General features: G+C 41.1%; 1 protein-coding gene across 8 annotated transcripts in view; it reads right to left on the bottom strand.

Moving 5' to 3' along the window:
- Positions 1 to 17,568, bottom strand: part of FHIP1A (FHF complex subunit HOOK interacting protein 1A) — a 187,839-nt gene that overhangs the window by 70,700 nt on the left and 99,571 nt on the right. For 7 of the 8 annotated variants that reach the window (XM_045202366.3, XM_024568967.3, XM_024568968.3 and 4 more), the window contains one exon: positions 7,643 to 7,874. The exons of the other annotated variant lie outside the window; for it this stretch is intronic. In XM_045202366.3, coding sequence (XP_045058301.2) covers positions 7,643 to 7,747 — 105 coding nt within the window. In that variant the 5' untranslated portion in view covers positions 7,748 to 7,874. The remainder of the gene's footprint in view (positions 1 to 7,642; positions 7,875 to 17,568) is intronic. 8 annotated transcript variants of the gene reach the window in all.

The raw sequence follows: 17,568 nt of genomic DNA, 5'->3' as shown, positions 1-17,568 counted from the left end.
TATAGAATGTAAACTATTTAGCAGCTTTTAAGTCAAAGCACCTTTTTAAATATTTTTTTATTGTTATTCTGTTACAGTTGTTCCAATTTTTCCCCCATTGCTCTCCCCTGCCCCACCTTCCTGCCCACCCCTGCTCCCATAATCAATCCCTACACTGTTGTCCATGTCCATGGGTCATTCATACATGTTCTTTGACTAGTTCTTTCCCCTTCTTCCCACCGTTGTCCTCCTCCCCCTCCCCTCTGGTTGCTGTAAGTCAAAGCATCTTTATAGTAGCTCCTCCACACTGCCTTCTGGGTTAATGAGCAGGGAAACATGAGAACAGAGCTATAAAAACCCATGACAATATAAGGTTTGCTGATCATCTGGAATGGAACAGACCCACGAAAAGCCCTTTCTTCACTCCCAGCCCTGACTGGGGTGTCTTTACTGCCTGGAATTCCAATGGGTGTGTTGCAACACGGCCCATGAGTCAGGGAACACACAATGCCCAGCAAAGTGCTGATTATGCCCGTGTTGCCACACGTCCTTAACCTCTCTCCTTAGGTGTCAGGACCCTCCCAGGCCACCTCCCTTTCCTTTCCAGGCAGTCGCGCCCATGACCTGCTATTACGAGTGGGCTCTGCAGGCTCACACTCTGGGCCTGGTTCCTATCCTAACTGGGAATGCCTTCCAAGCTTCTTGGCTAGAGCACAACTTGCATTGAAATGCCCAAGAACTTCTGTTCTCATCTTCCAAGTTTGCTGCCCAGATGGTGCCATAGCTCTTTCCACTTCTGTAGACTGATTCCTGACGTGATCTGGACTTTTCCTTATTTTTTCCTTAGTGCCCACCAAACTCCACTATTCCTGTGTCCCTGATTTTTGCTTGCTGCCTAGTTTTGCTTGTTGGTCGATTCTGACCTTCCCATCCTACAGATCCACACTCCCATACGCTCTCGGCAGCGTCCCCAGGCCTTGTCCATTCTCGGATTATATGCTCTCTCTCCTACTCTCAACCTTGCCTCAGATTTCCCAGCCCCGGCTTCTTCTCAGCTACGTATACTTCCAGTCTCAGGAATTCAGTGCAGGGGAAAAAGACATAGTTAAGGGGGCTGAAAGGATCCAAGAAGGGAAGGGAGTAAAAGCAAGCAAATACACTTTGCAAGTGCTTCCTTTACTAATGACGTTCACTTCGTTAGGCTGCAATGATCATTTAAGAAACTAATCAACCCCCAATAAAGCCTGCGGTCATTAAGTGAGGAAACCAGCTGAGATCAGAAATTGTACTGTAAATGTTTGGCTGATCACAGGTAAGCGTTTGTTGATCTACAGTCTTTAGCAGATACCATGTGTGCAAATCATGAGCCCAGATCACAGAGAGATCCACATGTAAATTATTACAATCTCGAAAAAGAAACAAATAAACAAAAAACCAATAGTGTGAACAATGGTATAGAAATTGTCATCTAACCAATCTAGCTAAATCTTAACCTCCTTCGACTTTATGTATGAGGATTATTGGGACTAAATAGATGAACAAATAGCACATTTCTTTCACTAAGGAACATCAGCTACTTCTATCCTTAGCTGTAATAATGGCCCCCATCAGTCAATAAAAACGGGCTGGAATTTCAAATACTCACGAATTCGGAACAGAAAGCTCAAATGCTTTCGGAACTGAAAGATCTACATAAATCACATAATCACACCTCAAGCTAAAAATGATTATTCTTCATAATAAACGCAAATGTTTCTCTCCCAGGAGATTAGCTTTGACTCCATATTAACATTGTTCCATGATTGTTCATTCATTCATATATATATATATATATATATATATATCAATAGATGATTATTTATGTCACTTTGGTTAGAGCCTAGTTATTTCAAGGAAGTCACATGAGTACAACCCATACTTCCAAATCCTGTGGAATGCTAAAGTGGCGTTGGTGGAAAAACCAAGTTACTAAGCAATATTTTCCACCACACAGAAGAGAGGCAGGATTTAGCAATCTTAAGCTAAATTCCATTTAATGTACCAAATAACTACAACAAAAGTTCCCATCCAGTCCTTGTTCACTACTTAACAGCTATGTCTTTCAGTATGGGGTATTCCTTGCACACCTATTCCCATGGGAGACCCTTACTAAGTCATTTCTTTCTGTAATATGGTAACATAAAATAATAACATGTAATCTTGCACAAGGTGGCTAATGTCAGCTCCAGTCCTGAAGTCCAGAGACTTGTTCAAACCTGGGATAAACCAAGATCAAGCAGAAGCTACCTCCTTGAGACCAAAGATAGTCTAGTAATTACTGCAATACAGAAACACGGCAGGAACATCAGCCAACAAAACAAACCATAGACTAATGCTAAGTTAGTTATGTATTGTTTAATTGAGGTAGTAGGGAAAGGGCTTGAGCATAGCGACCCATGTGAAAACATCCCAGAGAACACTATGACTTCACCTGCAGCAAAAGCAGACATCACCGAGCACACAGTGGGGGAGGTGCTGACATTTCGACGTGCTCCACCCCCTCAGAGTCTCACAGAAGCACAAGTCAACGCGCCTCGGCCCTCTGAAGAACTACAGCTTTTGCTCTGCTGTACTTCCTACTGTCAAGTTCAGAGCTACTTGAAAAGCTAAGAAAGATACAAATTTTTTAAATGTTAGCAAACATCACTCTACTAAGATATGAGGATTAATCAGAGTTCTCTAATTCTTCTCAGCTTTCCATCTCTCAGACACGTGACTTAATTCCTCTCTGTCACTGACTCCGTGACAAGGCACAGGTGAAAGGAATGAAGAGGAACAGAACAGGAGACTGCGTGTCACCGGGAGCAGACTGACATGCACACCTCAGAGCCTGTAAGTTCTCTTCACTTTTTTTAGTAAGTCAGGCTGTATACACAAGACACTGTACTTAAAACACATTATCCACTCTTCATTCCAGTATTGTGGGAACACATTTGACTTCATTATCTAGATGACTGTTTCGTATACCAACCCCCACCACCTCCAAGAAGAAAAAGGCTGATAAATGTACTAGCTTTTCTTCATCTGTCACTATTACTCTATTTGAGCTCTTAAATTTTCTTAGCTTAGAAAAAATTGTATAACAGCTTGTTTTTGCAGATGGAGGATGGTAAGGAGAAGGCTGGGCTATTACCTAACTGGGAAGACAAAGAAATAGGCATTTCTAATTGATTTCTTTCTAACCCATCACCCCTGTTCCCCCGGCTCTAAGAGAGGACACCTTTATGTTTATAACTAATACTATTTAAATGCTTCAAAGGAGACAGAGAATGAGTAGAGCAAAGTCATGAGGCTTCACAAAGTATAGCTGTGCCATTAAGAATAACTAGTGTGTGGGGGTTGGGGGGTGTTGATTCACATGGCAATATAGTTGAATAGTTCATTATCTAGTGGACCAAGGCTTCCTACTTCTTGCTCTTTCTTCCATTCAGAAGCAAAGGCAAGAGGTAAAAAAAACAGTCAACTAGACTACAAACTCTTCTTACAGACCACTATAAAAATTAAACACACACATACACACTCCTCCAGATCACTGATTATTAAATACAAGTCCAAAGATCTTACTGGTAGCAAATAATGTTTTAATATTAGTGTATGTTCAAAGTTGTTTTCTAAGTTGCCTAGCTCTTCTAAAGTAGTATTCCATTTTGCCTGTGTTTCAGTTCAACAAGGTATTGAAATCTACAGTATGCCTACAATATTCTTGTACTGAAGATGTAGGTAAACTACAAATGGTCTCTGTTCATGAGGTGCTTCTACAGTGAAAGACACTCAGGAGGGAGGCTGTTACAGTGCAGAGTGGAGCATAAAGGAGGGTGGGGAAGGTTCCCTGGAGGAAATGATGCCCCAGATGAGTCCTAGGGAAGGAGAGGCATTAACTAGGGGGCAAGATAGTCCAGGCAGAAAGAAGAGGAAGTGCCCACGGCAGAGGGGCATGACACAGCATGGTGCCACTGCCCAGGAGTGGGGGTGGCTGAGAACTCCAAGTTGTTTTGTACTTCTGCAGATGAAGTAAGAGATTAGGAGTGAAAGAGGCCAGGGCATAAAGAACCCTGTGTGCCATCTGGCCTGTAGCTGGGATGCCACTGGAATGTCTAATAATGGAATGATCCAGACAGACCTGGGTTTTAGATTCATTGCTCCGTCAACTTATGATGCAAGATGGCATCTCAGGTGAGAGGTAGTACAGGCCAGAAGCCACTTCCTACAACCTGGATGCTCCAGGGTCACTATCAGGAATACAGCTATTCCTGGATGTTCTCTGTGGAACAGATCTGGGGATGTCATGAGATCCCTAAATCCAGGGAAGAGTTTGGAAACTCAAGTGCATCACTGGGCCATTCAATGACTCTTCCCTGGAGACCCCCCTGAATCACAACCTGCCTTGAGTGATTGTTGGTTACATAACTGGTTGTCCCTGACACAATGCAAGTTCTAGGTGGACAAGCAGATACTCCCCGCCCCAATCAAAGTGTGTTTTGCAATGCAAGGTCTGGAAAAGAAGCTACTGGTAAAGAGTAGAAGAGACCCTGTTAAATATATGCTAATTATGCTGAATTTGTACTACAGTGTACTAATAAACAGAAGCACTCTGGATGAAAATTGTTGCATTTGCCAGCTGATGGATCACTCCTGTAAATAACATGTTGTCACCAGCTCTGTCTCTGCCACATTCTCACCAGCCTCACCGGTTTTCCTGGGTTGCCTGAAGGAACCCAGGGGCTGCAGCCACACTAGTCAGAGGACTTTTTGTCAGATGAGCTCATCTCCCAGTCCTCCGCAGCTGCTCTTCATCCACCCCAGCCTGAACAACTCAGAAAACTGCTAATGTGCAAAACTCCAAAACAATAAATAAATAGCATCTATTCCTGTCCGTGAAGGTCTCGTTCCTTACCTCACACTTAGTCCCACATCTCTTCCTGGCTCTAACTTCCTCATTCTCTTTTTACCATCCAAAAAATGCCAAAGCTGAGCATTTGTTTCTAATATCCCTTCTCTAAAATGCCCTTTACGTTTCTGTCATCAAAGCTTTCTTTTCCCTCAGTCATGCCAGCTAAATCTAACTGCCTGCATTCCCCAGGTCATTTCCAACCGTAATAGCCCTTTTCCTTGACTTAACTCCTGCGACCATTATTATTCATTTTATCATCAGGTATCCAACGCTGGCATCCAAATTAACTCCTACATTCTTCAAAGGCCCAGCACAAGGCTTAGACATTCCTGCGGCCCATCTGTGATGCCCGCAGTAACATATCTGAGATGTGGACTCAGTAAATCTGAACAATAACCACATTGATATCCAGTTGGATTTCTTCAACCAGTATTTTTATTCGTAAAGGTAACAGAACGGCCCTCAAGAGCCTTTGGAAATAGACAGAAACTGAGGACATTTTCCAGGTTGGTTAAAAAGGAAAAGTCAAGGCTACAGAGGTAAGAAACTTGACCAAAGTTAAATAAATGGCCGAAACAAGACCAAGAGTGTCCCCACTTTTGGGATACTCACTAAACACCATTCTCCTGACAGAGTTCTCCTTACCCTCAACTCAATGTTTTTCTGCCCCAAACAGAGGGTGCTATGCTTCAGTAACCCCAAGTGTCTGCCAATACTGAGGTCATTCATGTTGGATATGGAAATGGATCATGTGATTCTGGAGGCAATATTTACCCCTTCACCAACATGAAAGAGTTTTTACACCATCCTGAATTAAAACATCCAAACAGCACTCCAATAGCTTTGGAGAAAGCTTGCCCAGGACAGTATCTGAAAGGGCAGATGATTCATCTGCACGAAATCCAGAGGTTGGTGATAAGTCATGTCTTTGACAACGGGTACAGAATCCTAAACAAATCACAGCAGAGATACCCCAGCAGGAATGATTACAATCAAAGGTATTCTACACAAACCAATAAACAACATGGAGCCCAGAGCAAAGAACACACGTTAGAAGGACAGACGCAGCCAAATGGAATGCCTGCGGCTGAAACTGCCCTCAGTATAAAACGTCTGACTGTGCACACTTACAAGTTAATATAAAACGTCTGACTGTGCACACTTACAAGTTAATATAAAACGTCTGACTGTGCACACTTACAAGTTAATATAAAACGTCTGACTGTGCACACTTACAAGTTAATATAAAACGTCTGACTGTGCACACTTACAAGTTAATATAAAACGTCTGACTGTGCACACTTACAAGCTAAAGAACATGAGGACAAATAATTAAATTAATAAATATACATACACACTAATACATTGATATATTATGTACATTATAAACATGAAAATTTAAAAATAAAGATAGTGATAGGCCCTCTAAAATACTCTTTCCACATGTAACAGCCTGTTGGACACGTCCCTGAGGTTCTACCACCCCGCCGTGGAGCTAGCACTTTAAAGTCCTTATAAAACTACAAAGCCAAAGGTAATCCCTCTACTATTTGGAAAACTCCTGCATTATTTCCTTCCCTTTGCTGAAATAGCTGTGTTCTTTATATATAAAGAGAAAACCCATTAAGATTCTAGTGGTAAAAAGTCAGAGAATGGGAAATGCATAAACATTTTCGGAAGCTTTACCCTGGTCACTGACAATAGGCTACACAGTATAAATGACCCAGAAGCAGACCTGATTTTGGTTTTGACCTAAACTGTGTCCCCTATAATTGCTGTGATTTACAGGCTCAGTGCTTTGACCCAGGCGCTGTTTTCGGCCACAGGAAGGAACTGGGTAGTCATTAAAAAACTGTCACATAAATAGCCACTTACCAGCTCACCTGGGAGTGTAATGTTGAACAAGTACTAAAGAATGCCAATTTTACTTATTTCACTACTCGTAAACTCCCTGAGTGAAGGGGTGAGCTGGTAAATTTTCTGAACATTCAATCCTTAATTACCCATACAAACAGATCAGAGAAGAGTCACAGAGAAGTCAAAGTGAATAGTTGAAAAAAACTTTTATAGAACCAGTTTTGTAATGAATTCAGATACCACCTGGCACCTGCTTTCCTTAAATTACACCAGGCCACCAGCCCGAAACATGGTGGACTACAGAGATCAAGGGACCAAGATCTAAGTACTTGCTTGTAAACTCTCTAGTTCTATAATCTCAAGCAAGTTACTTAACCTCTATAATTTCCCATTCCTTCAGCTGTAAAATGAGGATGCTGATACTAACTGCCTTGTGGGTTTATGGAAAGATTAAATGATGTTTGACATTTGAAGTAATCAGCACAGCACTTGGTAAATAGCCAATAACTGTGTGCTTTAGTATTGCTAGAGTGTGAAAGTTCCTGATAAAACTCAGCAGGGAGGAGGGGAAGACAGAGGGTGTACACGTGGCCAAGTATATTGAAAGTGATGTCAAATTCACTGCAAGGCCAACTGCTGTTCTTCTAATAGCGTCTGAGGAACATATATGTTCTCTAATTGCCTTTGTGAAAATAGTGATTTTTAACCAGATACCTTTTCTAGGAAAGCAAGAAGAGAGTTGCTTTTCTTCCTATCTGAAGGGGTTTTCCTCCCTCTGTTTCTGGAAGCCCGGTTACCTGCCGCAGAGGTAGGAAGCCCTGGTTCAGTGTGATGGAGGCCTCTAGACCAGCAGAGAAGGCGGAACTCATACATTACCTGCGCCCAGTGGTTCTTAAATACAATCATGCATGTTTCCGGGTCAACGCCCTGCAGGCTCACAGCCTGCTGGAGTTTGCTTTCAGCCGCAACCGATGACATCATAACACTTCGTAAATCAATGCTTCTAAGTCATATTTAATTTTCTCAAAAACTTTGTAAGCAGTCACTAACTTTCAAGTATCACATTAGAAATGTAACTTCTTCACATTTCATCGTCACCTTCTAAAACCTGTAATGACAACAAAAAACATATCTCATTATGTTCACATATTGAATAGGAGGCTGGCTACTAGATTTAAATCAAGGCACAGACATTTTCAAAGTCCAACATGGAACAAAATATATACAAAACAGACATTTCTACTCAATCTAAAGGTTTCCCTATTTTCTCTGACCTTGCTACTAAAAATATAAACAAATGATGCTACCTAAGCTATATGCATAAATTAAGCAATTAAGGTTTATTCTCTCCACTGCCACCAACCACAACCCCCTAGATTATAATTCTAAATCACTCAAATCTAGTTTCTATAATCAAGCAAGAGACTGTGATGCCAATGTCTGTGGAGTTTAAAAACATCCAGAAACAGGAAAACCGTTAGTTAATGGTGACAGAAATAAAAGACTTGATGAAACTTGGGGTCGTCGTAAAACAGCACCCAGACTCCTGGGCCCTGGGCCCTGGGCCCAATATTATTGAGGTTTTTTTTTAATCAGAGACTGTCAGAATGGAACTGAAAGTATTCTCAGTCATAGTGTGGCTACAAACTGAGAAAGGTTTCTAGATTTCCTGAAAAATAATAGAATTCCAAGTAACCCTCCCAAATCAGAGCCAGAAATGATCCATCAAAAACAAGATAGTGCACACTTACAGATGAACAATGAACTATGTGGATAAAGTATGAAGAAGGCCGGACTACAGAAGACTCCCAGCAGGGAGAAAAAGATACTGAGGTCACGCAGTGAACGATGGGTATGAGCCAGCCACGCAGTGCTCACTCTGACAAGAGAACTAGCAGGCTGCTGCCATCTGACCATTAGCGCACTGAGCACCATTCAAAATGTGATTTTATTAGTGTACAGACTGGAGAGAGGCCGGAGCAAAGTAATTACACTGTAATTATCAAAGCCCTGGAGAACAAAATCCGTGATAAAAATTCCAGCCTTGCAGCACCAAAAGAAAAACAAAAACAACTATTTTCAATGTATGGATGTGAAGGGTATTACAAAGAGAACACTGGTCAATAAATAAACAAAGTGTAAGAAAGAAAGCTGGAGGTGATGACTCAGGTTCTACTGAAGGGTCAAGTTGTCTGTGGGGAGTGGAACTACACACTGGAAAATAGTTCAGGAACATTCCAAACAAGCGCTTCTGCTGGGGGGGGGGGGGGGGCGGGAGGCTAGCCATTTACCATTAAAGGGTCATTAAAAAATGTTAGGACATAAGGACAGAAAACTTGTAAGAATTAGTAATTCTCAAGAAAGAAACATTTTTTAAGGAGAATGAAAGGGGACTAAAGTATATAAAAAGTGGAAGGCCTGTTAGGAGGACATGCTCAAGGGACACAGCTGTGTGTATCTTCTGTGACTATATTTTATTATTTAAATTGGTGAGTTCCCCAATGTATCACTTCTAATAATACAAAGTTGTTGTTTTCAACTTCCTTGTTGTCCCAAAAATATTATTTCTGTGACAAATGTCTAGGTCTTTTGTTCAGATGATGTAATGATACTAACAAGGAAAATCAGAACATTTTGGTTTAGTCCTGGCCGGTGTGGCTCAGTTGGTTGGGCGTCATCCTGCAAGCCAAAAGATTGTGGGTTCGATCCCTGGTCTGGGCACATACAGAAGGCAGCCAATCAACGTTTCTCTCCCTCACATTCTTCCTCCCTTCCCCTCTCTCTAAAGAAATAGATAAATTTTTTTTAAGGAATATTTTGGTTTAACCTAGAGGTTGAAAAAGTAGAACACTCCTAGAGATTCCTTCAAGCTCTAGGATTCTGATTGTTCTTCAAAGCATTGCGGGGAACATACAGCCGACCACCTCTACATCAAAATAGACACCCCGCTCTAAGATCCTCTAAGTTAGTTCTCAAAGGGACTTTACATGCAGCCTTTCAGGGAGTGAGACTGCATTACAGACAAGGTGGATTTCTTAGCTAAAGTCATAAATTTACTAGTTGATTTTGATGGAAATAGAATGTAAGTCTCTCGATTCCCAGTCCAGGGTTCTTTCTAGAAAACTATATTCTCCTTTCTCCTGGCTAGAATCCCCGGCCCTATTCCCGTAAGGTATCTGAATCTTCTCTGAGAAAAGTGCATCGCACTTGACTGATACTTATCCGATCATACATTCAAGGCAGAGGCCTGAAGAGTCTAGACGTGTCACGAATACAGAAACCACAACCTGGAGAAAATCTGGTGGAGAAAGGAGGTGTGTCCAGCAGGCCACACTGGAGAACAGAACACTAGGCCAGAAGATCCTAGAAATACAAATACTACCTAACACACCCAGAGACCAAAGAGCTGAATAGTTCCACTGTTTCTCTTATTCCCACGTTAGGGTATTAAAGCACAGCATGTCCCCAGGGCAACATAAACCTGAAAGGAAGAGACAGCACCATGTTTACCAGAGAGTTTAAGGATGCATTTCCTCAAGTACCAGCACTTCATTATATTTCTGCCTTTGCCTGTTAGCAGGCTTTACTTTTTCCTTTTCTGGCTTTTTTCAATTCCAAGCTTTTTATTTAAGTCTCAGATCACAGCTAAAAGCCCCAAGTGAAGGACAGAGAAGGACAAAGCTACGCAAAAAGCTGTGACTAGGTGAAAGACGTTACAGTCACTAGGATGTGTGCTGGGTCAAGAGTATGGCATTACTAGACCCGTCTTCTCTGTTGCCCTGTTCCCTCTTCAGCCTAAGGCATCTGAAGCTGGGAATGTTGGCCGCTCCTGGCACATCTCAGCCTGCCCTCCCCGTAAATACACACATGCACTTCAACTCCAATTTCATGCCTAAGAGAGAGCTCTATAAACCATCCAGGCCCTAACAAGTAATTTTCTTTTCTTTCTTCAAACAAACAAACCACCAACACCAAAAAATACCCAAAGGGCTGTTTTTCCAACAGTGGTTGCATGTGGTTTTGTGGTGTGATTGTTGAGTTTTCTGGCATGGGAGCGGGGGTGGGAGAGGGGAGTTATCAAAATAGATATATAATATCCTGCTATATCAGCACAAATTCTATACCGAAAAGATAGAACTGCTTACATTATTTACAAAGAGAACTGACTATATTATTTACAAAGACATTATTGGTAGTCAATTTATACATGACAATATTACATATAAAAATATTTTCCATCAATTAGGAAAGAAAAATTCTATTGTTGGAGACAGAGATAACTGATGCAAAAATTATATGTATTTTGATTTGCCCTTTTGGGCAAGTGTGTGATATCTTTCATTTCACAATGAAAAGGCATAACCATATGCTCCACATCACAGAACTATAAAATACACCACATGATCACAAAAGCTGGGCTCTAGTCATCTAGATCACACCCCTTCCCAATGTAGAAATTCCTTCAACCTCACTCCCAAATAAACAAATACCTAATTTCAGACTCTTGCAAACACTACAATACTTACGATAGCTATAAATGTGTGAAGATTACATTTTTTCTTGAATGATTATATTTTAATGTACTATCTCTCCTGCACTATCAGACTGAACTTACAATGTAAACATTTTGGCATTTAATTCTATATTCTCTCACACCATCCTTCAACTATTTTATCTGTTTCAATATAATAGCCTCTAAGAACAAATTTTAAAATGTTCCTTAAGGGAAAGAATTGGATGGCCACCTTAAGGGGAGACAAAGCAAAGAGAACACGTTTGTGGAGGAAAAAGTGGTCATATTTGCAGGCCTAATGGGAAGGAACCAATCACATGAGAATTTGAAGACTTTTTTTAAAAAAGGATTTGATGGTGTTCCAAGAGAAGAGAGGTAAAGTGAAGCGTGCCTAGAGAAAAGGGAAGTGAGGCCGAGACTTTTCACAGTGAGTTAGCAAATGAAATGCCTTGACCTTGATGGGAAGACACAGCAGGTTCCCTTTCTGCCTTTCCTTCTTCTTCCCACCTGATGTTTCTCTGGTTGGTTTGTAGAAATGGTTACCGAGTTCAGGTGGATTTAAAGTGGGGGACAAATTGGAAAGGCTAAGAGTTTTTTGCCTGGTTTTCCAACTATGGAAGTCAGAAAACTTCAAGTTCCCTCTTAGAGACTTGAGCTTTGAATTGGAAAAAAAGCCCTAAGACTCTGGTTCCTTAAGTTAAAAATGGGGCTCTTGGTTTGGGACCTCGCTTAAGTGAGTAGTTAGGATTAAATTCTTATGTCTTAGGTCTCTCCCAGCTCAAAAGTCCTTATTTTATGTACTTTATTACAACTGTGATACTAATTAGGAAGAGGAGATTAGATAATCATTAAAGGACACTAACCATTGTAGAAAAATCTTTGTAAGAATTCTAGTTGTAAATGGAATTCTATCTGATTTTTTTTCTATTGAAGCATATTTTACTTACAGAACCCAAAGCACAGGAATCAACCATCTCAAACACACAAACAAACAAACAAACCAAATTCATGGTTGGTCTATTTGCTTCTTGAACAACTGCCAGCATGAAAGTTCATTGTTACAGAATGCTCTCTGAAATGCCCTGAATCGGCTGCTACTAAACACATAAAAAGTCTATTACTGTAAAAGTGCTTATCATGAAAAATTACATCTAAGGGTGAAGACTCTTCAAATATTGGGAATTCCTGAAAGAGAAAGACCTTGTGCCCTCAATTATAACTAAAAGCAGTGAGGGGAATTCATTTTGGGTCAAACTACCTCAGACAACCTCAACTTAGAGCCTAATAAGATCCTATTAAACCTCAATCCTCCTTGTGCTCAAATCCTCTGGCCCAGTTTCCTTTTCTCTCTCGCTGCCGTATCACATGGCAACGCTGGGCTGCGGAAAAGAAAGCAGGCACCCGACTCTCCTGGACCTTGTCCCGAGCCTCCCTCAGCTGTCTTAGAGTTTGACTCTGGCTCCTTCATTGTTCACTGTCCATCATTTCAGTAAAGCAGAATCTGGTTTTGTTCCACCAAGTTGTAGGTCACCAGGTCGTTTACAGAAAAATTCTCAAGAAGTTCAAGTGCACAGAGGAAATTCTCTTAATACGTACATCCCAAATGGTTGTAGGCTTTAATAAATGCATACTTCAAAATAGTAACAAGATTGAGGAAAACTGTTAATGCCCTGAAATAATTCCACCACGGTTCACATCTTAATTTCACTTGAGCAGGCTGCCAACTAGGTCAGACCCAAGTGCCGTGCAACTGCCTGATAAACAGAACAAGTGGGAGAGAAAAATTAAAATTAATATTCAAATTCATATCTGAAATTTGTTTGGGGACTTCATTTTTAATGCTATTTAAGAAACTAAACCCCTGCTGGCCAGGCTTTGGAATTTAAAAATTACAGCTTTTGAAAGTTACAGAAGCGTTGAGACATCAGCCAATTAGTGACTAAACAGAAAATTTATTTGTACACGTGGAGGGATTCGTTGAAACGGGAACACTGGGTCATTCTTGGGGAAAGTCTGTTCCCAATAATCCAATCAATCAATATAATCGGTAGCATGACCAACATGGCTTGGTCACTTTCTCTGGAAAAGTAGGCACCTTTGGGAAGTCATGCTGTTTAGTCTGACGCCTGCCTTACACCTGCACCAGTCAGAATTAGTTTCCAACCAGAGTCTCACAAATGCCTCCATGAGAAAATTTCCAGATATGCAGCCTGCAATGCAGTCGAGATGATGTGATGATCACCTGTTGAAATGACCACACAAAAAGTCTCTTTTCTGGAAATGTCCTCCACCCATGCATGGCATCAGACGCACAAAGTACAATGAGTAAAGTAACAATAAAACTCTACATATATCCCTGAGTCTCATAAATTGTGGGCATATTTTTCTCAAGAGAAGTGGCTGTAGTTTTTAGCCAGTTCTTAAAAGGCCCATGAATTGCCCCCCTTTAAAAAAGTTTAAAAGCCACTTTATAGAGCATTCGTGGTGAAACTGTGAAGAGTCCCAAAACAGAGGCAAATAGCCAATTCAAATTCTAAAGGTATTACTGAAGAGATAATTGTGGGACTTCTGTGACTTTGCTGATAACAAAAAGTTCTGTTTCAGCAGCTTGAGGGTGGTTCCAGCCTATGAGTAATCATGCTCTTGAATAATAATCAGTTCAAGGCCTTGGTGCCTTACAAATTTCATGGCTGGCTAAGCACTTCCACTCCTACCCAAGGTGACTTGTCAGAGGTAAAAAATGATTAGCATTTATTATAATTTAGTAACAGGCTTAAAAGTCAACAAACTCCTGGTCTCCTAGGACATGATCCTATGCCGATTAGCATATAACACCTTTCTTTTTTTCCCCAGTCTCTGAAACAGGCCCCGAAGACTTAGGTGCCTACTATGTGCTATATAAACATGACAGAAAGGGAGTAAACCACTGGTGCTTGAGCAGACTGATAAAGGCATCCTGCCTTCAGGTGTGGGGACTTCAGACTAGGAAGTCCTAATTTCATGTCTATTTTCTGTAAACAAAAATAATATAAGACTTCCTTACATGTAAACATTATAATCCTTCTCACAAATGGTACTATGATTTAAAAGACTACATTTTCTCATCCTTGACTAGGTAAAAGATTCTAGAAGTACATAATAAAAACCTACTGGTTAAAGTAATTTACCATTCACAGATATATTATTGTCGTGATCAGTTTATCATTGAGATAAGATACTATATGGATAAAAAGAAAAAGCAAGATCTTCTAAAAGCACTGAAAATTTCCAGGGGGGGAAGAAAATTCCAACTTGAAATCTCTCCTTCTTGGGCAGCAGTACTCAGGCCTCGGCGGTGCACAATCACTTGCACACAAGGTCCAGACTTGCACACATTTACAGGCGGCTCACAGAAATAAAAACAGGTGCCTCTCATGTGCATCAGGTGAGGGCATGAAGTGGTATTCTCCCTGCACAACTAAATCTGATCATCGAAACCACTGGTGGGCACTTCACGTTACAAAACAGCATAACAGTAAGAGTTGACACTTACTGGGCACTTCTCTGGGCCAGGTCCCAGTCTAAATATACTACACCATTAACTCTTTAAATCTGTAAGCTATAGTGTCCTCTTTCACAGGTAAGGAAACTGAGGCACAGAGAGGTAGGGGTGCGGGTCTCGTTAAGGTCTCACAGATATCCTGGGGTTGGACCCAGAGACAGTCTCGTAACTGCCAGCCCCACCTCAAGTAGAGTGGGGTCCTTTGTGGAGTCGTTTGGATAGAGAACAACTGGAAGATCCTAAATACCCGTCAACAATGGTCTGGTTATATAAGTGAGGGCACTCCTTACATAAAGGAATACTACATCACAACTTTTTATGAAAACAAGGACACAGCTCTGAAATGTACTGATACGGAAAGGCTGCCAGGATACGTGCAGAACAGCGAGTATAGTACGCCACTGAGCAGGAGTGGAAAGGAATGTGCTGCTCTACATGTTTGTGGTGCACAGACGATCTCGGTGAAGGTACTCAAGAGCGCTGAGGTGGCCACCCCGGCAGAGGGGCACTGGGTGGCTGGCGCAGGGGAGGCAGGAGGACCTGCTTTCACTGTGCACCCTCCTTCACCTTTTGAGTTTGGTGCCATGGGTATGCACTACTTAGCAAAAACACTTTTTAATTTAACAAAATAAAAGAAAAAATTCTAAACAAAAGGAAAGTACTTAAGTTCGGAGTTAAGTGTAGCAATTGCGGTGTAGGTGAGGTCTCTCCTTTGTCTTCATGTGAAGGAAGTGCCTGCACAATAATTGTAGTGTGATGGGTATGAGGAGGGGAGAAGAGAACCTTAATATGCTATTTGGGTCAATTATGATGATCACAAAATGAAAATATGTAATGGAAAACACAAAGGAAAAGCAACTACATCTCTAGTTACATGAGTTTTAACTTCCAATGGAATAAACATGAATGAAAATGACATTAGGAAAGTGTAAAGAATTCAGGAGAGTGGGAGTGTTCTTTTTAAGGGTCATGTCTTTAATGCTTATTTTAATGTTGTGAAATAATAGTTACTGGATTAAATCTATGCAGTTTACTTTCAGCTTATGAGGTTCATAGCTCTAGGGATTTGGAAAGTTAATTTTCTACCAAAATATTTTTCAGTCTATTCAGGTCTTCTACCCACTTTTAAATCAGATTGTTGGGTTTCTTTTTTTTATGTTGAATTGTATGAGTTCTTTCTATATTTTGTATATGAACCCCTTATCAGATATATTATTTGCAAATGTCTTCTCCCATTCAGTTGTTGCTCTTTCATTTTGTCGATGGTTTCCTTCCCTGTGCAAAAGCTTTCCAGTTTGATTTACTCCCACATCTTTATTTTTGCTTTTGCCGCCCTTGCCTGGGGAGACATATGCAAAAAGATATTTCTAAGACCAACATCAGAGAGTTTCCTGACTATGTTTTCTTCTAGGGGGTTTCATGGTTTCTGGTCTTACATTTCGTGCTTAATCCACTTTGAGTGTATTTTAGTATATGGTGTAAGAAAGTAGTCTAGTTTCATTTTTTTTGTATGTATCTGTCCAATTTTCCCAACACCATTTACTAAAGAGACTATCTTTTCCCCATGTATATTCTTGCCCCCTTTGTTGTGGGTTAATTGACCACATAGGCGTGGGTTTATTTCTGGGCTCTCTATTCAGTTCCACTGATCTGTGTCTGCCGTTTTGTGCCGGTACCATGCTGGTTTGATTACTGCAGCTTCATCTAGATCAGTGGTTCTCCAGATGTGGTTGAGGAACCCTGGAGTTCCCCAAGACCCTCTCCGGGGCACCTCAATGATCTCGATAACTTTTCAGGGATGCTCCAAAAACACAATCAGTCAAAGTAAATACAGCTCACTAAGAAGATTTCTGATATCCAAAAGGGCTTCCAGAGTTGCAATTTACTGTAGTTATACTTGAGCAGTTTCACTGCTACTCACTACAATTTTTTAAATTATTTGGTTTTCTTCAATAGGATTTTTTTCTACTTGTACAAAGCCTATTCTTTCTGAGTAACATTTGCCCTGAAAGTCAAAGATCATTCTGCACCAGTAGATAAGTTTCTGAAACTTTGTTTTTAAAATATTGCTCTCAGCAGATCTCACTGCACCGGATCCCTCATTTTGCCACGAGTATGATTCTGTGGAATCCCGAAACAGGGCTTGGTAAGAGACAGGTTGCGGAGGAACGGAGCAGTGCTTTACCTCAGTGGGAGGTGCATGCATTCTCCCTCCCCCGCCCCCATGTGCGTGGAGATGCACACACAGGCATGCACATACCGAAGTCCAGCTCTGCACCCAGTTGTAAACACTAATCATTAGTTGTTGCCTTTTCAGACACTCTACAATAGAAAAGCCAAATGTGATTTGCAATTAACAATGGGTAATGAAGGCTCTAATTTCTGCTTGTGGGTCCAAAGTTAGGCTTACTGTGATGCCTTTCCAAGAAAGAAAACTAAAAGCTGAAATGACTTATATTAAGCAGTTCCTCTGCCACAGCAAGGCTGGCTTATTGACTGGATGGCTGCCAGCCCCTAAGCAGGCCTGCAGAGAGGCTGTCCTCATGGGGAGGAAGGCATTAATTTATCCATCAGCCTCCACAAGCAACTGGGTAGATCACGTCTCTCCCATATTCTGCTTCAATTCATCTCCACTTACCTCTAGAGTGACTGGCACAGACTTGGAATGGTTTCAGGCTATCTAGACTCCTTTAATTAAAATTTTTCTCCCCCAAATTAACATGTGTGTATCAATGTCTATTGCACAGA

This window comes from Desmodus rotundus, chromosome 9, assembly GCF_022682495.2.
Source record: "Desmodus rotundus isolate HL8 chromosome 9, HLdesRot8A.1, whole genome shotgun sequence".
NCBI classification, from domain to species: domain Eukaryota; kingdom Metazoa; phylum Chordata; class Mammalia; order Chiroptera; family Phyllostomidae; genus Desmodus; species Desmodus rotundus.
This window is presented reverse-complemented; position numbering and strand designations above follow the sequence as displayed.